The sequence below is a fragment of the Sinocyclocheilus rhinocerous genome, unplaced genomic scaffold (genome assembly GCF_001515625.1).
Source record: "Sinocyclocheilus rhinocerous isolate Xijiao unplaced genomic scaffold, SAMN03320098_v1.1 scaffold557, whole genome shotgun sequence".
In the NCBI taxonomy this organism is placed as follows: domain Eukaryota; kingdom Metazoa; phylum Chordata; class Actinopteri; order Cypriniformes; family Cyprinidae; genus Sinocyclocheilus; species Sinocyclocheilus rhinocerous.
The window spans coordinates 1521156-1544296 of NW_015633548.1; the positions used below are offsets into that span (position 1 = coordinate 1521156).

Here is a 23141-nt window from a genome sequence, read left to right on the forward strand (position 1 = left end):
GTGCCGCTCCGTCAAGATGGTCACATGCCAGAGGCTCCCAGGCCCATGCTCGCCGCGTGGCTCATGCACGGCAGCGTCTGCACAGCTTTGGGGAAGTCATGTGTGACAATCCGCCCGTTCTCCCCGCCGCTACCATTCCCGCTCATCCTGGTCAGCGTGGAGCAGCGCATGGCGTCATTGATGGATTGCTGGGATGGAGACACAACAGCGTTAGACAGGAATACGGAAATACGCACAGGACTGTTTGAAAGATGCTCAATTTTAGTAGGAGACAGTAAAAGATGATTTAAGCATCTGCCTAATGGAGCATGCACATTGCCATGTGATGACTGGATAATTAGTTAGACAACATTTGTGAAGTGAACTAATCTGCAGGCCTATGCCAACAGATTTCCATCTTTTGGGTTTCCTGACTGTAATTGATCAGCATGGTGGCTTGGGGGGGGGCACAACACAATGCCTTTAGCAAAGCAAACAGATGAAACACTAATGAAACTTTTCCGATAATGATGCATTTTGGGAAACAATCCAATATTAGCCATATTGCTATTAAATAACAACATTTGCTCTACCAACCTACCAATTCCACAACACGGGCTCGTTGGGAAAACGTGCCTACCAACCTACATTTGTACAAAACTCCAAAAATGTACCTATACATACAATTCACTGCAGTTTCCAGCTGAAACGTCCACTAGTGGCAATAAAACAGTGACAAATTGTATTACTTTTGGCATATTATCAATTAATAAAGACATATTTTTGTGTGGTTCCTTGCACAATACTATGTTATTACCACAAAACACTTTTACCATAATGCATGATTTTAAAATGAATACATTTTAATATTTGCATCACAGAACCAGCTCCATATACGGCTTTCTTGTAGTAAACTTGCTCAGTAGCTCACCTAGTAATGTGTTACACTTTGGATGAGGAGTTTTTTTCATTTGTAAATAAAAATTATTGGAGTATGTTTTACAAGAAATATAGTATTTTGGCCTTTCCACTTTAAAATTTCAGTTTCTTTGCAAATATTTCCAAAATTTACTAGCAATTACGTTATGTTGTTTCAATGTAAATCCTATACCATTTTTTTTCAGTGTAGACGCAAGCTAAAATGGCATTCCTTCAACAAATGCACTGTTCACATTTCATTTAGTTAAAATCGATTAGGTTTAGGGTAGCATGTAGTATGTCATTTGAACATAGAGCATTAATCTTTTAGCGCCGGACATTTCCAAACTGACACAATACATACAACAATCAGTGTAATAAGAGAGACACCTTTATCTGTCTCTGATAAAACTGAATGCTTATTTAGCAACACTCACTGGACATTTCACTTTAAAAGTGACGCAAAACATGCAAGAAGCTGCAAAATATTTAGTAGAAATGTCACCACAGGCACATTTTTCCAATGAGCTCGGGTTGCAATTCCTTGCTTTACTACCCATAACTGTATTTAGCACTTGTGTTCAAAGCTATGGGAACGACCCGTATTTGCATTAAAGATGTGTTGTGGGCTAATGCTGTTGTGTTGTCAAGTTTTAATTGCTTGGCTAATGCTGTTGCATTGTGCCCCCCAGGACCACTGTATTTAGGCCCTCAAAACCAAAGCTGACACTGTAAAGCATCTCTGACGTGGGTAGACAATAAACAGTCTTGATAGGCATGTAACACAAGCTTAATTTGCTACGGTGGTGTGGAAGTGAGAAATGTCATCGTTTTATTGCTGCTGTTGTGAAGAGCAATCCGCGATTGTAGTCGCAGCTAGTGGGCCTGAAACCAAGGCTAATGATGTGTCCCTTTAAATCGCATTTTTCCAATCTAGGAATGATTTCATTGCCCTACACTTCAGCGCGTTGGGGGATGAAGTTATACGCCTGATGCAGACTAATTAGTTCGCCTATAATGACTCAGATTCCTGCTCGCCTAATATGAAAAATGAACAGCTGTGAAATGTGACTTCTGTCAATTTAATTAACAAAGCAAATCTATATTAACCTTTGCTATTATAATATTACACGAGTGTGTAATACCCAGCTAAACTTGTTACAAATCCTACTTTGGGTAATTGTCTGTCATAAAGATACTTATTACAAAAATCACACTGAGGTGTGATCTATATGTGCAACAGATTACATTTATTGGGGACCTTTTTTTTGCAGTGGGGTTTCTTTGATCTGTCAGTCTGGCCTGTTAGGGAAGCTTGTTTTTGCCATAGGATAAAAAATAGATGTAGTATGTCAATTCTGAATTCTGAGAAAAATTCAGAATAGTCAGTTAAAAAGTCGCAGTTACCTTTTTTTTTTAAATCCACTGTGGAAACAGGCTTCCATAGGCTTGTAGATTGCTTGTTTATGATAGATACTTTTAATCAACTATGCATTAGCAAAAGTACGTTAGGTAAGATCTGACATGGGTCTTATTGTATAAAGGAGCACTCACGAGCTGACTGATGCATAATCATGAGTGTAGACTGACTATTTTTGGAGTCATGGTGGAAAACAGAGACCTGCAGGGTCTCCGGGGAACACTTGCTCTGTTTCATGAATGAACAGAGACACGATGTGTATAAACAAAGCTCTAGTCTATGGACAGAGCGGCTAGTGGACAACAGGAAACTGAGGGAGAAGGAAATAGAGGGATAGAAAGAAATAATGAGAGATTAAATTAGAGTATTTAATAGGGCTGTCAAGATGTAGTCTGCATGTTTGCATACACTAACTATTAAAAATAAATGATAAAATAATAAAAACTATTTTTAATATATTAATTAAAAAATAATTACTTACAATAAATATTAAAACATTCATAAAATATTGTCTATTAAATTTAATAATATATTACATTTGGGGACATTTTTAGCAAATATATTTTGATTAACATTATTAAATAATCATATTAAAATATTTATTTTAATTATTTTATAATTAATGTTTTATTTATTTACATTTTTGACAGCCCTACTATTAAAATAGAAGTGTAAGAGACAGAAAAAGAAGAGGTGAAGAGAAACGGATGATATTGAAAGTGGGCAGCAGAAGCTTTGAATCTGGAAACGGTTAGATGGGGGGCAGGTTAGGCTGCTACGTGGGCAGGATGTGGCCTAGTTCTCTGCAGTACTCGAGGTTCCTACCCCAGAGTGCTTTATATCTTAACAGTGTCGGCACCGTACAGGCCGTAACCCTGCAGCTCAGTGTAGCTGCTGTCTAAGGTGGTGCAGTGAAAGGCCTGAGCGGCCCGCTCAGACACCTTCATTCTGTGGGACTCTGTTCTGGACTTGTAGCAGAACTCCACCAGGGCCACCAGCATGGCCAGACCCAGACCACCGATCAGAATGTAGAAAACCCCAGCCACATTGCTGAGGCTAAGAGCACTGGTCTTGTCCTACAGGAGAAGGAAAAATGTCTTAGATGAGAGTTACTGGATAAAATTGTAACAAATTCACACGGACGAAGACAATTGAAGCATTCCTATACATTACATATACACATTTATGCATTCATTCAACAATCTAAACATATACAGTGAATATAAAAGCTAAAATGAGAACTATCTTGAATAAAGCGCAAAAAATACTGTGGCACCAAATGTAGTGCTATAATCATTTGCTTAAAATGTTTCCTGCTCATCTGAGTATAAAATATCATGAATATTGATGAATTTAAATATTTATTTTCTGTTTTGGACTGCTGAACTTGCATTATTGCTAAATGATATTCATAAAGAAATATTCATTATGAAAATCCAATTATGTTAACTTATGTAACTAATATAATTTTAATAATAAATACTAGTATTAAATACTAATAATATCATTCAACATTATTACTAAATGCTATTATAATATTAACTAGTACATACAGTTATATAATGTTAATACAATTATATAAAAATGACTGGTATAATTACTATAGGTTAAACGCATGTTAAAATATTGCACAAATTGTCATTTAAAATTTAAACTGTCAAATTTAATTTAAAATTAGGAACATGAAATTTAAATTTGTTAAATTTAATTTACAATTACGAACATGCATTCATGCACTAACACTGGCAGTCTGTGTCCACCTTCGACTAATTTTTCACTTATTCAACCTGCTAATTAGCATCTTCACTAATTTACAAGCTACTAAACAATCACATACAATATCACAGCTGCACATGACGATATTAGAGGTTGGCACCCATGCAGCCCAGGTCATTAATCTAAGGAGATTTGGATTTGTACTTAATCAAAGGTGATATAATAACAGTCTTGGTGTGGAACCGGTTCTCTAAGAAAGGCCCATAAGAGAGGTGTGGTTTCGTCTGTGTGTGCCATGCAGGTGGGTTTTGGTGTGGTGGGGGTGTGTGTCGGCCGGGGCCTATGACAGCACAGACAGCTGTCCACTGGGTTTGCATCCAAATACATGCACACTCCAAGGGCAGACAGGAGGGAGAACACAGAGGCTGAGGACCACAAGGGAGGCTTGACTCTTACGGATGATCAGAGCAATACGACCAGTCTCTCTCCAGAGCTCCATTCAGACCACCAGGCTATTTTAAACAAAGTGAGTGTATTATACAGTGAGTCATCCAGTCTATAATAATGGCCTTTCTCTTCACGGCTCCTAGAGCTAGACATACTATTATTTACACTTGAATTAATAATATAAAATGCATCATATTTAAGGTGTGTATATACTGTATATGCAAAAGGTAAATGGAAAAACAACTGTCAGCATATATATATATATATATATATATATAAAAACACATCTATTTAACCATGCTGCCAAAATGTCTAAATCTATTATAAACATACACCTAAAGTCTGTAATTTATGACAGTACAAAATAATGGTTGGAAACGTTCTGAATAGTATACTAATATACTACCTCTTCAGTTTAAGAAATTGGTAAATTTTTACAGCAAGGATGCATTCAATTTATCATAAAAGTGACAGTAAAGACTTTTATAATGGTACAAAAGATTTCTATTTCAAATAAATCTATTTTGACCAAACTTTTTTGAACTTCATCTATCTATCTATCTATCTATCTAACTAACTAACTAACTAACTATCTATCTATCTATCTATCTATCTATCTATCTAATGGATATGCTCATTTTTAAATGTGTACAGTGCTAAAGTTTATTTATTTACTTATTTTGTATGCTATTTATTATTATTCTGTTTATTATTATATTTGATATATTTTCATTTTGATTCATTGTGGGAGAATTTTGCAATTGCATTAAGCTCGTTGTTAATGCTTTGTAAAAAATTACAAATAAATACAAAAATAAAATAAATATTAAGCAGCATAACTATTTCCAAAATGGATAATATTATGTTTCTTTAGCACCAAATCAGCATAACATGTTTTCACACAAAATGTAATAAAATAACAAAATTTTAATAAAGCAAAAATGCAGTTTCTACTACCAAAATGTGTCCTCTGGCTTCCCAAAGGAAAGAATACAACCCTGGAGAGAGAGAGTAAGAGCCGCCCATGTCCAGATTCCTAACTGAACCTTCTGGAAGGGTACTGAGAGGGCTAAACTGAAGGGAACAGAGCAGGACCAAATATGTGAACTGACCTTTCTTCCGGAGTCCTTGCTTCCACACTCCCCCTTATCGTACCACCATTTGTTTTTCAGTTTGTCTAAGACGGCTTGCTCACTGAGTTTCAACACCGCTAGGTTAACTGGGATTCTTCAACCAGGAAAATAACATAAATAACATTACCCATGTTATTTTATGTTATTCAGCACACATTAAACACATACCCATCAATATCAACTTAACTGTTCTGTTTCTTTTTCTTTTTTAATTGACTGCACACATATCAGAAACATGTTGGTAGTTCATTGTAAAAGTGATATGGGTTAATACTCCATCTAGCGATCCTTCCTTGCTCCCTGCTGCAAGATGTGTATTATTATATCACTTTGGGTAACCGGCAGACCGCAAACACTCCGCTTGGAATAACGTGAACGTGGTCAGCTATTATTGACCAGTTGCCATGATATGCGATAATTTGTTAAAAATTTACTTTCTATTTATTAGTCAGCCAAAATTTGTAAGTAGTAAGTTCAGTTTAGGACAGATTGTTTTGGTCTAGAGTGTTTAGTCGGCGTGAGTTGCCGGTTACCCCCCATGGTAGTGGTGGTTTTACCCGCTGGGTTTGTCACATTGGGGCTGACCTTGGAATCACCTCCTCCGCTGCCACACTCTCCCTTGTCGTACCACCATTTGTTTTTCAATTTGTCCAACAGGCCTTGTTCATTCAGTTTTAACACTGCCAGGTTTACTGGGTTTCTTGAAACGATAACGAAATAATATTTTGGTCAGTGTCAGCCCAGATAAACCATTTCAGAGACAGCGTGATGGGAGAACAGATTCAGAATGGTTTGAACACAACAGCCACTGCTCTATGTAGGTTGGAATGTTAAATACATGGCATTCGCAGTGGTTTTGCCCTGAGTCTGTATATAAAGTATGTTAACACGTGTATTAATGGAAAACAATGCATTTGTTAGTGGCCTTTGTGAAAGACAGGTTTTATAAAGCCAGGAACAAGACTTCTTTAGATAGAGGAGAAAAGCAGATGTCGTTAGTGTTTAGTGTCCACTTTTGGCTCTTCCCTTTTGGGGAATGTAACAATGTGAATCGAAAACAACAGCCTGGAGACATTAGATTAATTCTTAAAGAGATAGTTCATTCCAAAATAAAAACTCACACTTAGACCAAACTCTTTCTTTCTTTGATTCGTCAAATACAGCAGGATATGTTAGGCAGAATGTTCACGCACACAATGGAAGCGAATGGTGACCAAGGGCTGTCGAAATACAAAAAGCACCACAACAGTAGTTCATACTGTGCACTATATTCCAAGTCTTCAGAAGTTGTGCGTTGTCACAAATCTCATTTGTGCAAATGGTTTGAACTACAGCTCTCAAAACTAGGATAGTTTCTTGTTAGTATAAAATGTGGATTTTAACAAGTTAATAACAAGTTAACATGCAATACAATCCATGTCTGTCATTCATATATGACATGAACGTGTCATTTTTGAGGAGTGCGAATGTGAGTGTGACTGTCTGCTTAATATCTGCTAACACTTTATTTTGATGATCCCCAAAACTGACTAAAAGTAACCCTGTAAGTACATGTTGACTTGTTCTACTAACCCTAACCTTAAAGTCTACTAACACTATTAATACTCTAATGAGAGTTAGTTGAAATGTAGTTTCAGAGTTACTTATATACAGTAGTCAACAGAATGTCTAAAGGGGACCATCAAAATGAAATGTAACCAAATGTGCTTTAGAACCTGGAGTATTGCATTAGAGGTATTTTTAGCCTCAGACGTCATGCCCATGGACCTTCTTAAGAAGAAAGCGGCTGTGTTTAAAATTGTGACAATAAGCGCTTATCAGGATCAACTAAACACTGGATTTTCAAAGGAATGTCAAGTTCACATCGCCATCGTTGCAGTAAACTAGCACAACGTTCTTGAATGAATAATTTATTAGATGCATGTCACATGGACTACATTTATCGTGATTTTTGTCAGTTTTGGAGCTTGGTCACCATTTACTTTCATTGTTTTAAAAGGAGCAGCATGAACATTATACTAAAGTTGTCTTAGCTTCAAAGAAGCAATACCATTATTTGACCAACACGTTTTTTTTTAATTTTTTGATTTTAATCCCACTGCCCCACATGACTGATATGTGGAACCACATCTATAAAGCGTCTATCTCTTCATCTCTTTTCATCTACTCTTTCATTCTCAGGTCTTGAACACCCTATACAGTTCACAAACGTACATCTCCTCACGACCCATGTAACCGACTGGCCAATCTGCGTCGCGAGCAAATGTCGTGTGCAGCTCTGTATGTGTAGGAGAGTGATTGTCTGGCTTGATAAAACCCAGGAATTCTTTCTAATCCCAGAAGTACCAGACAGAAAGAAGTCATAGAGTGTCTCAGGAATGAGGAACAAACAGCTACATTCAGTTGGATGAGCATTTGCTTCAGGAGGTGGCAGTGCTTATGGTGAGATGATTTTATTGACTAAACTCAGAGAATGGGCACAGATGGATAGAGATAAAAGGGCACACACATCAGTCTTTAGGGCTGTCGCATCTTGACTGAAAAACAAACCGATTTAAGGTATCAGTTGGAGATAAGACAAGGAAAATGTGGAACAGCTGTCGAAATGCACCAAAACAACTGATTATTTCTTCAGTCAGTAAATTAACCCATAAAACAGAAAGTGAAGTAAAAAGTAAAGCAAGTTCAAAAGCTCAATTAACATCATCTTAGTTAAGAAATTGTTCATTAAAGCATGATGAGGCTAGCAGACCGTAACATCAGATAGTGAGGTGTAAAAAGATTTTTATTAAAGGCTATGATCAGTGTCATTAAAGCTACATTTACATTGTAATGGCTCATGTACAGATCTCACATCCAATTTTTTAAACTATTCTACATTAACCAAGAAGATGCTTTAAAATGCAATTTAAATGTTGCATTTAAAAATTATTTATCGTTTTATTTATTTTTATAATCAATTTAACTACATTTTAAAAATGAATTAAGTTGAACAGTTGAAAGTTTTGTCAATCTGATTTTTAGAGATTTCTAATCTTAAAATCTTAAAATCTCAAAGAAATAATGTACAAATCGATGTATTTTTTCACAGATTAGGGAATTAAATTATTTTAAAGTATTTTAAGTTTATACATCAATAAGATGCTAAAAAGTTAGGCGTTTTTGCACCTAACAATATTTGATCTGTGCCAGATGTCTATAAATAATAAAGTTAATTGACAGTGTAAAAAAATTTGCGGCCAAAAAAAAGCTAAATTTAGTGAAAATGCATAGAGCATTATGGTATATTTTGACAACTGCAGCACATGTTTAGTCCAGCAAATCATAACTCAATCTAGATGTTCACATAAGATTCTCAGTGTCGACCAATTTTGACAGAGAGAGCAAATTCTCCCATTGGCTTCCACGTGATGAAGTCACACAGTAGATGCCCATATAGCATATACCGGTACATGTAAACACGTGTCAGTATGGGAGTCGCTCTCTCTCAAAATCAAATATACACTGCACAGCTGGTAACTCACTAGAGAGAGAAACACATTCATGAATTCATTTCCAAGCCTCTTTCACTCTTGCTGTCACAGTAATGGCTAGCTAGTATTGAATTTAATTTGAGTCCTGCCCTAGGTGGCCAGATGGAAGTCAGTCATTTACATCTTGTATCTGATGTCTCTCTCCCACTCCATCCACGCGCTCCCCCTGTTCGCTTTGCTATAAGGTGACCCAAAAAAATGACTGTACAATTGCTATGAGGTCGTTTCCCCAAGGAGCTTAAGTTATTGAGGTTATTTCAACAGCTCCAAATTGCCCTTGTGAGGCCCTTTGCACTGCAATGAATGTAATATCATGTGGGCCATGGTGTAGTCAGATGGGTATGTTCAAGCACAAAAAAATGTGACGTTAATGATGGTGGCGAACAATTGAAATAACAACCGTTCACCTTATATTGCAGAGAATATAAAAGAAAGTGTTAATGTCGACATTCATCTTCAGAAGTGGCTTGCATAAGAATAACAACTGATTGCCAAATTTCTCTCATGCGCAAGTCACTCTGTGAGGAGACTCTGTGAGCTTTCGTAATTCGTAATGAAGGAGGAAAGTGAAATTAGCATTCGGTTAACCTATAGCTTCAAAGAGCCTGTCTCAATGGGCTCTGCTAAGCGGAGCTGCTGTTTAATGAAAGAACAGCGAACACACGTGTTTCCTAAAGAGCTTCTGAAGAGGGCACATCATTTTCCTGCCGTTTCTTATGCAAGCACTTCTGGTGGAGTGTGCTGAAAACCCCTTCAAGCAACATGAGGTACGGGCGGGATTTTGAACAGCTCCACACAAGTATGTACACCCACACAACAGCATCTTCTGTTATAGCAGAGGCTGCTTAGTACAGTACTTCCACCCTCGCCTTTGGTTCAAAGGATGGCTTATTTAATGATGTCACATATAGCCATTAAAAAGTCCTTCAAAAAAGAGAAACCAGGCAAGTTCACTGAACAGCCGCATCACTTTGGCAAAAGCCTGCATCTTATTCATAAACCACCCGCATAAACCATCCAGGTGTTAAATTTAGCGCTGCGCAGTAAGTCATTCTCAGCACAAATGCGTTGTTTTTCTATGTAAATTAAGCTTATTATAGAATGTGTCTTGTTTGCAAAACTCAGCAATATTTGCCTGCAATCGTGTCAGCAAAAATTAATCAAATGATGGAGAAGAGCACATATAGACTATGCAGTGTACTCAAGCACACTTGGCATTTTAAAGAGCTGATTTAGATGTCAGGACTGCAGTGATAGAGTAATGCTGTACAGATTCAGTAAAGTATGCCAGATTGCATTAGTCTGCTGTGTCCTTTATAACCTAGTACTCAGAACTGGCTTGCAAGCTTACGAAATGCAGTATGAAAATGGATAGTCACCCATAACCCCTATAGTACTGTATCCAGCCTCTACCACAACTGAATCACCATCAGAAGTTAGTTAAGCAATGGTTAAATCCATACAGTTAGCATACAGTGGACAGCTGGCTTTACCTGAGAGGGGATCCTTTGGGGGTGGCGATGCCGTAGCCTTTGGAGTCCAGGTTCCCTCCGACCTTCATAGTGTCACAGGGTTTGCGCTGCTCGATGTACTCGTTCATTGTGGACTCCAGGAGGTAGGCATACTTCCCTTTGGATTTCCTCACCCGTATAACTCCTTCATCTGTGGTTTTCACAAACACTGAGGGGTCTGCAGATTTCATATAAGACCACATCTTCTCAAAGACTGCGATCTTTGATCTCTAAATGAGGAAAGAAAGTGAAATATTATACATTTACAAATATCCTTTTTTTTTAGGTTAACACTTCATGTCTCCTCTTACCCTGAAGAACTCTTTGGTGGAGCCGGCATCTAGAGTCCCATAAGCAATCTCAGTCTGTTTGGCCAGATCCTCTGCACTCTCGATGGGTGACACCATCCTCTCTACTGTGAGAAAAGCAGCTAGGTTGGCTGTGTATGAGGAGATGATGATCAGAGTGAAGAACCACCACACACCACCCACGATACGGCCAGAGAGAGACCTGTGGAAACGCAATTACATACATATATAGTGGCTTCAATAAGTAAACTTATGTACACATAAAACACATGTGTATTATAAAACCAAACATCAAACCAAGTAGCATTTATTTAAAAAAAAACATAGTGCAAAACACACTCTTGGTTTACAAATATGTGACCCTGGACCACAAAACCAGTCATAAGTAGCACGGGTATATTTTTAGCAATAGCCAACAATACATTGTATAGGTCAAAATTATTGATTTTGCTTTTTATGCCAAACATCATTAGGATATTAAGTAAAAATCATGTTCCATGAAGATATTTTGCAAATTTCCTACCATAAATATATCAAAACTTAATTTTTAATTAGTAATACGCGTTGCTAAGAACTTCATTTGGACAACATTAAAGGTGACTTTCTCAATATTTAGATTTTTTTGCACCCTCAGATTCCAGATTTTCAAATAGTTCAAATAGTATTGTCCTATCCTAACAAACCATACATCAATGGAAAGCTTATTTATTTATAATTATACAGCTTTCAGATGATGTATAAATCTCAATTTCAAAATATTGACCCTTATGACTGGTTTTGTTGTCCAGGGTCACATATAAAACAATAGATGTACTGTGCAAAATGAAACATGTAAATCCTTAGCAAATGTAAAAATGTATATCCATATTTTTGAAGTATACATATAATACTATAATGTCTAAATTCACTTATACAGCATTTAAAAGATAGATTTTAGTTTTAAGTTTTTATTTTTAATTTGCACTACGGTTCAAAAGTTTGGGTTCGGGACAATTTTTGAAAGTCTGCATTTATTTGATCAAAACTACAGTAAAACAGCAATATTTTGAAATACTATTACAATTAAAAATTTATTTATTCTACTTTAATACATTTAAAATGTAATTTATTCCTGCGCTGAATTTTTATTAGCCATTACTCCAGGCTTCACAGTCACTTTCCTTCAGAAATCAGCCATTTTAGTCATTTATTGGTTATCAGCCATAACCTGAACATAATTATCAGTTTATCAGCCAGGATTTTATTCAGGAAGAGCTGAATATTTTGTATCTGTTTTGCTAAAACAATTCAGAGAAACTAATGGAAATCACATGCTCAAATGGAGATCCATTATGAGTTTATCAGGTGTATTCATTCAAAAAAATCAAATCCCATTCTGAGGAGCACTGAACATTTTCTATATCCTAACCGCATTACAAACGCTGGCCTGCGTGTAGCTTCTTCATGCACACATTGATGCTTACAGTGGTCAGAGGTCTAGTCTGTTTGATACACTGCTCTCCGTCTCCACTCAGCTATAAACTCTTAGTGAAATGTGCTGAAACGAGATAAAGCCCACCACAATGCGACTCACCAGCAGCACATTAATCGCACTTTTAGAAAGTTGCCAGTATGTTAAATGAATATATGCATATTAATTGCCAGTGATTAATGGTGATGAGAGCACTCATTTTATTACTGTAATTGCACTTTAACCAATAATAATGAAAAAAAAAAAAGGTGAAAAAAAAAACAAAACCCAGATTTGCCCAAATCCCCAAGGAATCCCTCTCTCGCTCAAGTGAGTCTAAGCAGCGTACAACAAGAAACAGTGTGTGAAAAAGGTTCCAGGGAAAGTAGTTGTTCGATATGTGTGGTGGAACAGGCAAAGCTGCTCAGATAAAACACGTAAACAAAAACAAACGCACGGTTTAATCACTTAAGCTGGGAGGAAGGCGGAACCCGGTGAGATGAAAGGCTGACGAGATGGCAACAAACAGAAATATGAAAAGGCAAGAACCTGTGAACCCTGTGAATGTGCAGTGATTGTCAAAAGAGCGAATAAATGTATATATTTAACAGAAAGAGCATAACGAATATTTCATTTTATCCTTCAAGGGCTGTACTGAGATATCACTGGTAACAAATTTCAATTTCACAAGGTTAAAAAAAGGAAGAACAATTTCACCCCTGGCCAAATCCTGAATCCAGAACACCATGCGACAAGAATATTTTTTAAACCAGACCTTTGGGGTTGGGCTCTAATCGCATGACCTGAATGAAGCTCAGGCAGGCATATGAGATCAGTTTAACATCTCTGAGGGAGTTCTAGAAGGTCTACCTGCAGGCCTAGAAGGCATAAACAAAACCAGGGCTGCTCTCCCCTGAGTTCCTGGCAGCCGGGCGGCATAATCCTCTCTCTCTGCTGGAGTAAAGACCAGGGTAACCGTGTACATGGGGAATCCACTTTGATAGGGGGTGGCCTGGATAGTCAACAGGTCTATTGAGATTGATTTATCAACCTGAGACTCTTATTCGTGTTATTTTTCATTTTCATTGTGTGAAATGTGTTTACAAATATAGCTGTGTACAGAAAGCTATGTAAGCACCTAGTGTAAGATGGGAAATTTATTCGCTGAATGGTTTAGTACACAGCAGTATTATAATGTAATGACGCTGGTAAATCAATATTCAGCGTGACCAGGCTACACCGTGAAAATGATTCACGACAGGACCTGCCGAAGTGTGTTGAGTTAGTGCTAAACTGGTCTGATGAAGATGCTGATGTGTTGTGTCTGCTATTTATTCAGTCTCATAATTCATATTAGCTAATTACCCTTAAATACACGATACATATTCTGACAAATACAGCATGCCATATTTACAACTGCCAAATAACAAGATAATCAAATGCGAACGCATACTGAAGTACATTTATCTTAGAAAATAGAATGGATGATTCAATACTAAATGATGTCTTTGATTAGTAATTTCAGTAGTCTCCATATTGTGATTTAATAAGTGCTTGATAATTGAAACACTGAAGAATGCTGCAGTAAACGTGACACACCTTACACTTACGTTACACTGACAAAAGATGAAATAAAATAGATGAAAAACGATTTAATGTCTAAAATAAAATAGATTAACTATTTTATTAGAGATGAACTAAAACCTAAAAAATTTAAACATTAGAAATTTTGCTTTTGCAAATAAAAGAAAATAAGTTTAAGTTGAAGCACTAAATTGACTAAAATAAAAAAAAAATAAAAAAAATAAAGTAAAGCTAAATTGAAATATTTAATAAAATACAAACTAAAAATGACAAATGCATAAAATGACTAAAACTTAAAGCAAAACTAAAATGAAACTGAAAATGTAAAAAAGGTAATTATAATAGTATATAAATTATACTAAAATAACACTGGTAACTATAAACTTTTGCATGTTACATAATGATTAAAATATATGATGATTAAAAGATTAGAAATAAAATTAATATATTTTCATATATTCATATTTGAATGTATTTTTTAAATTTAATTGTAACATTTATTATTTAACATAATATTCTCTTGATTTACATAAGCACATTTATACAGAGATACAGGGACCTACAGTTTTTGAGCAATAATCATATATTTAAAAGGCTTTGCTCGGCCACACAGCAAAGAAAAAAATAGCCGGCAGTGTACAAAAAAAAAAAGGCTTTAAGCTCAAGCAGAAGTCTTTGCCAAATGGCTGTATCAGCAGAATGAATGAAAACACAATTAATGCATAGTAATCCTTATATAGCCCGTGCCCACTTAAAGTATTTGCATTTTAAGCAAATCAGTTAATCACCTAATTAATATTCATGAGTCAAGCTAATAATGTTGATGTCTCCCTCCCAGTTTTCAGATAATTCCTAAACCCATGCAAAACATCAGCGGCCTGTGAAAACCCCCCAAGTCAAACTCTGAAAATATACCACAGGCAAAATGTGCACAAGAGGCTGGGGCACCAGAAATTCAAAGCTGGCGGAGGGAATTGCAGCTCACAGCTCTGATGTTGTTTGACAGCTTTTGCCAGGCACCGTTTGAGCGGTGTGAAGCTGACACACTGATCTCATTCCTGGTCACATGTCAAAATCTCTCCATGCTTAAATCCACACTGCCACCTCCTCTTCCTCACGAGGTCAGTATTTACGCTCTGCATGTATGGAATGAGATGATTATGCAAATGGCGTTTACAGCAAACGACTGCAATTAAACGAGAGAAAAACTGTGAGAGATTTCCCTAATGTCTGCAAAATATGCTCATTTCTCAAGCACGTGTATGTGACTCTGTATGAAACTGCTGTGGTTTATTTGTGCACTTTTAATTTCATAAATCTCACAGATCTTTTTAAAACAAGCTTGGCTCAGAGTCTTGTATTTAGACGGATGTGTAAGTGTCTTAAGAAATCCATTTCTGAGATAAAGCTACCCTCCCATGTTATATAAATTATAGCCATAAACAGACACACACACACACCCCCACACACACACACACACACACACACACACACACACACACACAGTACATATCCAGAACCAGCATTAGACACATATTCATCTACAAAACACAACTCACCCACTGATAAATCATAACAACCGATCTGTAATGAAACCCATATGTCCTCATGACGTTACACACATTAATAGAGCACATAAAACAGGTTTAAATGCATAGCGTACATTTCATTGACTTGTCAATGACATTTTCTATATCAAAATCTATCCCTCACACATTTTCATCTTTTACATTTTCTTTACTTTGCATGTTTATTAAGCAAATTTCCTCCACTAGCTGTTTCCCTGTAGGTAATATCAGCTTTTATTATTCTTGTCAGGACATTTGGTCCCTATAATGTAGACTAAAGCTGCCTCACACACACTCTCTCTCTCTCTCTCTCTCTCTCTCTCTCTCTCTCTCTCTCACACACACACACACACACACACACACAAAAACAAGTGGGGGTGCTCACAGTCAGCATTGCTCTCACACTATGAGCTGTGCCACTCCAGAGGAAACACACGTCTTTCAGCGTTGCCATGGCAGCACTCTCTCTCTCTCTCTCTCTCTCACACACACACACACACACACACACACAAAAACACGAATGGTGGTACTCAGTCAGCATTGCTCTCACACTATGAGCTGTGCCACTCCAGAGGAAACACCCATGTCTTTCAGCGTTGCCATGGCAGCACTCTCTTCTCTTCAACAGGCGGCTGAGATGGGTTTTGTCACCGAGCAGCTTTCAGTCAACGCTGAACTGACTGAACCTCGTATTTGGCCAGCATGCATCTGTGCAGCACGCAGAAGTCCACTGTTTGTCCGTTGTATGTTTTATTCTTTTCATCTGTCTCTGTCATTGAATTGAATATCTGTTACTGTAAACTCTGAACTACCAAAGTCCCACACAGAAATGCTCTTTGACTGCCGATGATGTAAAGGAGATGACAATACTGTATATCTAACATGTCACTTTAAAATAAGGTCTCATTTGTTAACATTAATCATTGCATTAGTTAATATGAACTATAAGCAGTGTATATATATATATATATATATAATGTATTAACCTTTGTTAATCTTAGCTAATAAAAACAATTATTTACAATTGTTATTTTTAAATAATTATTTATAGTTAATATAGTTATATTTAAATAATTATTTACAAAAATTATAATACAATTATTCACTGTTCATGTTCCTTCAGTGCATTAACTAGATTAACAACTTTTGATTTAAAAAAATGTTAGAAAATATGGAAATGAACATTAAGAAAGGTTAATAAATGCTAATAAATGCTGCAGAAGTATTGTTCATCACTAGTTCATGTTAACTAATGTTGAAAAATTGAAGTCTGTAAATAAAAAGGTATGCTCATTTTTTTTCAGTATATACAAAACGATATGCATAATTTAAACATCAATCTGCATTGCCAAACAAATATAACTGTCATAATGGATATAATGTGGGGGAAAATATTCTGTTACGTCTGAATCATTTCAGGAGTACAATATCTTACAATTCATTATCAAATTCTGAAGTATCTTGATCTAAATTGATGGTAAAGACATTTGTGTTTAAAAAAAATGTAGAAAAATTGAAGTCTGTAAATAAATACATAAAAATGTATGCTCTTAAAGTATACCTTCAAAGAGAATTCATCAAAAAACAGCAAACACCAAATATCTTGTGTGTAATTATAAATAGGTATTGCAATGTACTGGTACAAATATTTAAAGGCATAGTTTATCCAAAATTTTTTTTGTTATAATTTACTCATGTTGTATAAACCTGTTTGACTTTCTTTTCACTGCACAGCACAAGTAGTTAAAAAAATATTTCATATTCCACAGAAGAAAGAACGTCATACAGGTTTGGTATAGCATGAGGTTAAGTAAATAATTTTTGGGTGCACTATCCCGTTAAGAAATGATATAACACATTCTTTTGTGTGTTATTTGATAAATAAGAGTTCAGGATCAACCATTGTATTAGGTTAATGCTACATGGAAAATATAAGTTTATTAGGGAAAGTAGAATCTTTAATAAAGCTATGCATTTTGGGCATGTCTTCATATCATTTCTGTTATTTCATTATCTGAAACAAGATAATAGCGCAGGTTGTTTCATTGATGTGAGGCAGATCATGAGCGCTTAGGTAAATATGCAGAACACTGGACACTGACTCAAGCAGTTTCTCTAAATAACTAATAAGCGATGTAACTCCTCGGAGGAAACGCAGAGAGAACTGCAAAACAAAGTCTAAGTGGAGTCCTCCAGGGACTGCTTCACTGAAGATAATTTAAAAGAAAACTGTTGCTGCTCCTGTTCTTATATTCATTCTCTCTCTTCAGGGGGCCTGTTGCACAACGCAATAAAAAACAGACCTCATCAAACTTTTATCTTCCCCCAAAAAGCATGTCTGACGGTATCTTTTAATTCTGTTTTTATAGATCTTTGAATACGACATGATGGATTTGGCTAAGAGCAGCACAAAGAAGGAAAGACATGTATATTGACAGACAAAGAATAATTTTAAGAATTTAAATGAAACATCAAGGAAACCAAGCAAGCGCCACAGTAGCATGAATATTACTAAGACTTGCTGAATTTAAACATCAATCGGCATTGCTAAACAAATATAATTGTTGTCATAATGGATATAATGTGCATATTTCATTACGTCTGAATCTTTTAAGGAGTACAATGTCTTACAATTCATTACTGAATTTTTTAGATTGTTTGAAGTGTATTGATCACTGAAGACTGGAGTAATGATGCTGAAAATTCAGCTTTGATTATATATATATTTTAAACTATGATTATATATTTTAAATTTAAGTAAATTAAAAATTTAATAAAATATTTTAATATAATTATAAAATATAATTATATTACAGTTTTTTAAACTGGTTTGGTACTATTTTCACAAATAAGGTCTACATTTTCAAAACTCTTAGTACAAAACTTTAAACGGATCACACTTGTAAGTTGTAACACCACTAGTCATTCTTTCAAAACCTGAATACACTTACATTACCTAACTTGCATATCTCACATAAAATCAATAATGTTTGTAAAAGTATTTATCCAGTGTGTTATCAAAAGGTGTGATGAAGGTATGACATGGCCATAAGCTTATGTATTCGTACAGAGTTTACTATCAATGCAGTAAATGTCCTCACTGTGCCATATGACTGAATCTATACTCTAGCTGAACTTCTTTTAGATGAAGGGTGAGTTATAGTAATGTGCAGTCTTTAGCAGGGTAATGCTTCTATATACAGTATCAAATGGCATAATGTAATGTAAAATGCTGTATTTGATGCCATCTGTCTCCCTTCTGATACATCTCTGATCAGTTCCTCTCCCTTGTGTCCTGCTATATGTTCACAAATAGCAAAACACACGGTTTTACAAATGAGGACGTCCTCAAAGGGAGGTTTTAAGTGATTTTGTCAAGTTTTGCTTATTTCTGGGTACCAATTTGTCCCCAAAATATGGTTACAGCAAGTAGGTACACACACACACACACACACACAAAATCACTTTTAGTGTAAAAATAATTCATTGCATTTGGTTATCCCTAAATTGCAATCACGTTCTATAGAAACTATATATCTATTGAATCTATATCTATTGATGCACCAAATGTTTCACTGATTAACCATTAAGATGAGTTAGATTAAATAATAGACACATGTATTAAACTGAATGAGAAGTCATGCAAATGAAGAGTTTGCTAGTAAGAGCTTTCTGAAAACATCTCTGATCAGTTCCTCTCCCTTGTGTCCTGCTATATGTTCACAAATAGCAAAACACACGGTTTTACAAATGAGGACGTCTAAGAGTGTTGAAAATTTACCAATTGCTTGTGAAAATTGCGCCAAAGCAATTTTAAAAAGCTGTAAAATATAATACTATATATATATATATATATATTTTTGGTTATCCCTAAATTGCAATCACGTTCTATAGAAACTATATATCTATTGAATCTATATCTATTGATGCACCAAATGTTTCACTGATTAACCATTAAGATGAGTTAGATTAAATAATAGACACATGTATTAAACTGAATGAGAAGTCATGCAAATGAAGAGTTTGCTAGTAAGAGCTTTCTGAAAGGCAGTTACTGTGAATGAAACATTTATATAGATGAAACACTTATTTTGTGTAGTGAAAAGGATATTTTGTGATTGTGTGTATTGTACTAACACAATTGAAAATATGCTGAAATGTTTGAAAAAAGTGCACTTTTGATGATCTGTTGTGATATTAGTACTTAAGAGTGTTGAAAATTTACCAATTGCTTGTGAAAATTGCGCCAAAGCCATTAAAAAAATTTTTTTTTTTTCTTACACAATATTATTACTTTTACTGTATTTTTAATTAAATAAAAATAAATGTAACCTTGGTGAGCATTAAAGATTCCTTTCAAAAACATTTAAAAAATTTGCACATTTTTTGAAGCACAATAAATATCTAGGCTTCACATGATTTGCAGAACTTGTCCCAGCCACTTCAATTTTGTTATTCTTAGTATGACTAAGGGTCACTTAGTCATTCACACAAAGGTAGATGTGTCAAGTGAGCAAAGAAATGCACAAAAACCCTCTGAAAATGACAAGTAGAACAATATTTTATCCTCTACAAACTTAATCACTGTAGCAGGTGTGATGTGGGCCACTAGAGTGCGGTTGTGTGTGTCGGTGTAATGACACAAAATTACGTTTGATGTGCCATTGTGGGCAGGGTGCTGGGAGGCATGGAATAGATCCTTGTCCTGTGAGAGCCATCATCAGTGTAACAGGATCCATCAACCACTCAACAGCTAGATCCGTTCTGCTCTTAGTACAGATCACCTGAACCGACCTGCTGTGCGCTTCTGGAACATAGATGAACAAAACGAGCCAAGTGACGGAAGTACAGCAGAGCTCAGAGGAGCAAACCAAGCATGACACAAGGGACAATGTGCTCTGTGACTGAAAGCATGTCATTTCTTTCTGGGGGCTGCGGGGGATTTCTGCCAGAGTCAATGAATCATGAAGTCACTGGGAAGATTTAGAAAAATGTACATATGTGAATCTGAACACTTAACTTTCATAACTAGTGCTGACAATCATACTGTAGTTCCTGTGGCACTAGGGATGCACCGATACCGATACTGGTATCTAACTAACAGCCTGTGTGAAATGCGCTAGGCTGTACTGTACTTGTCCCTCTCATTCTGCACCAGTACAAATACGTGCACGCGTTGCGCGTGTTTTGCTTGCTTCATGAGTGTTTCTGCATTATATGAGTGGCTTTGGAAAATAAATCGCTGCACGTTTCAGATGAAAAAAAACGTGAATTCTATCTATGAAAATATCAAAGTGGTATCGGTGCATCCCTATGTGGCACTTTGTTACAAAATGTTCCTATTTCAAATAAATGCTCTCAAATATATGTTCTTTTGAACATATTCATCAAAGAATCCTGAAAAAGTGTGATGGATTTCATGAAAATATTATGCTGCACAGCTGTTTTCAAAACGTATAATAAAAACACATTTTTTAAAGCACCAAAGCAGTATATCAGAATGATTTCTGAAGGATCATGTGACAATGCTGAAATATTTTATATTTTATATATTCTAAAATATATTTTAGAATAGAAAATTGTTATTTTAAACTGTAATAATATTTCACAACATTAGTTTTTTACTGTATTTTACATCAAATAAATGCAACCTTGGAGAGCATAAGACATGTCTTTTGAAAAACATATATAATCCAATTTTATAAATATACAGTAAATAATATATACTATTTATAGAATTCTACTCTGTTTTTAAATATTATACAGAATTTTATGTAATTGTATATAATTATATCTTATTATAATTGTATTATTATTTTAATGCAATTTTATATATTTACTATATATATTTAATATATACAGTTGTGCTCAAAATTATTCATACCCTTGGTAAATATGACCAAAGAAGGCTGTGAAAATTTTATTTTAAAAAGTTACTAAAATCTAACCTTTCATTAGAGAATAAGAATTTAAAATGGGAGAGAAATCTCATTATGAAATAAATGTTTTCTCTAATACACATTGGTCACAATTAATCATACCCTTTTATCCAATACTTTTTGCAACCTCCTTTTGCCAAGAGATCAGCTTTGAGTTTTCTCCTATAATGCCTGAAGAGTTTAGAGAACATCTGGCAGGAGATCAGAGACCATTCCTTCATACAGAATCTCTCCAGACCCTTCAGATTTCTTTGGACAATATTTGAAAATCTGGAATCTGAGGGTGCAAAAAAATCTAAATACTGAGAAAATCGCCTTTAAAGTTGTCTAAATGAAGTCCTTAGCAATGCACAATACAAACCAAAATTAAGTTTTTGATATTTATGGTAGGAAATTTACAAAACATCTTCATGGAACATGATCTTTACTTAATATCCTAATGATTTTTGGCATAAAAGAAAAATCAATAATTTTGACCCATACAATGTATTGTTGGCTATTGCTACAAATACACCCGTGGTACTTATGACTGGTTTTGTAGTCCAGGGTATATATTTATTAGTGCTGGGCAACGATTAAATTTTTTTAAAATCGCGATTAATCGCATGGTTTTCTGCGATTAATCGCAATTGTTATGCACAAAATTCAATAATGAATTCAAAAGTAGTGTATTGTGCACTTTTATTTTAAAAGTACTGCTATATGAACAAAAGTGCAATAACATTTGGTTGCAAACACTTTAAACAAATAAGGTGCTTTTTTACAGCAGTATTCCTTTTGCATAGTAGCAGTCAAAATATTTTTTGTAAATCTCAACTTAAACATTAATGTAATGAAAAAAAAAAAACAAAAAAAAAAACAAAACCTTTTTGCCACTGCCAGGGCATTAACGTTTTTATAGAAAATATTTTATAGTTTGTTATTGAAAAACAAGTTATGCTCAGAGTCCAGAGCCTCTATTTTAAAATTTTAATAGGCACCTTCCGTGTAGAGACCAACACTCCCGCGGGACTATCGCGGAACCCATCGCAGCAGAGTGCAGCACGGGACAACATTTGATGGGCGAGTGTGTGTGCAGGATACAAGAGAATAAAATGATTTGTGGGACTCCCACAAAATAGAAATATCTAAACATAAAATATCTAAAAACATATAAATTGTTATTCATCTATTGCACAAAAGCAACAAAAACAACTAATATAAGATAGAAATGATTAACTAGCAAGCATAGGCAGTTTCTATTTATAACACGTGTTTGCCGCGTTGAGCAATGAAGACAATCACAGGCAAATCTGTTGATTTCAGGAACGCAATGGCCAATCAAAAGTGTTTAAGTTAGAATCCACTCACCGCTCAAAAGTTCTTGTGCAGTGCAGGAAATTGCGTGCTCACGGATCCTCTCATTATAACACACAAAGTGTAGACATTATGGAAGATTCAGTGTGCATATACTCATTGTGTTATAACAGAGCTTTATGAGATTGCGATGAACTGAGATGTCAGGATTTTAGTGATAATATGGGAGCACTGCTCGCATTCTGCCATGCCAAACCATGCACGCAGCAGCCCATGCTTGCTTTTCTGTTGAAAATAACAGTGAACAGTGGTTTGTGAATGTTGATGCTTAGCCTAAAT

The 23141-nt window shown here is 35.4% G+C and overlaps 1 protein-coding gene across 1 annotated transcript in view; it reads right to left on the reverse strand.

Moving 5' to 3' along the window:
• Window positions 1-23141, reverse strand: part of LOC107744568 (glutamate receptor 1-like) — a gene marked incomplete at its 5' end in the record, with an annotated part of 51982 nt that overhangs the window by 2393 nt on the left and 26448 nt on the right. Inside the window, 5 exons of the mRNA XM_016558284.1 lie at window positions 1-188; window positions 3259-3393; window positions 6199-6313; window positions 10640-10887; window positions 10969-11167. Coding sequence (XP_016413770.1) covers window positions 21-188; window positions 3259-3393; window positions 6199-6313; window positions 10640-10887; window positions 10969-11167 — 865 coding nt within the window. The remainder of the gene's footprint in view (window positions 189-3258; window positions 3394-6198; window positions 6314-10639; window positions 10888-10968; window positions 11168-23141) is intronic.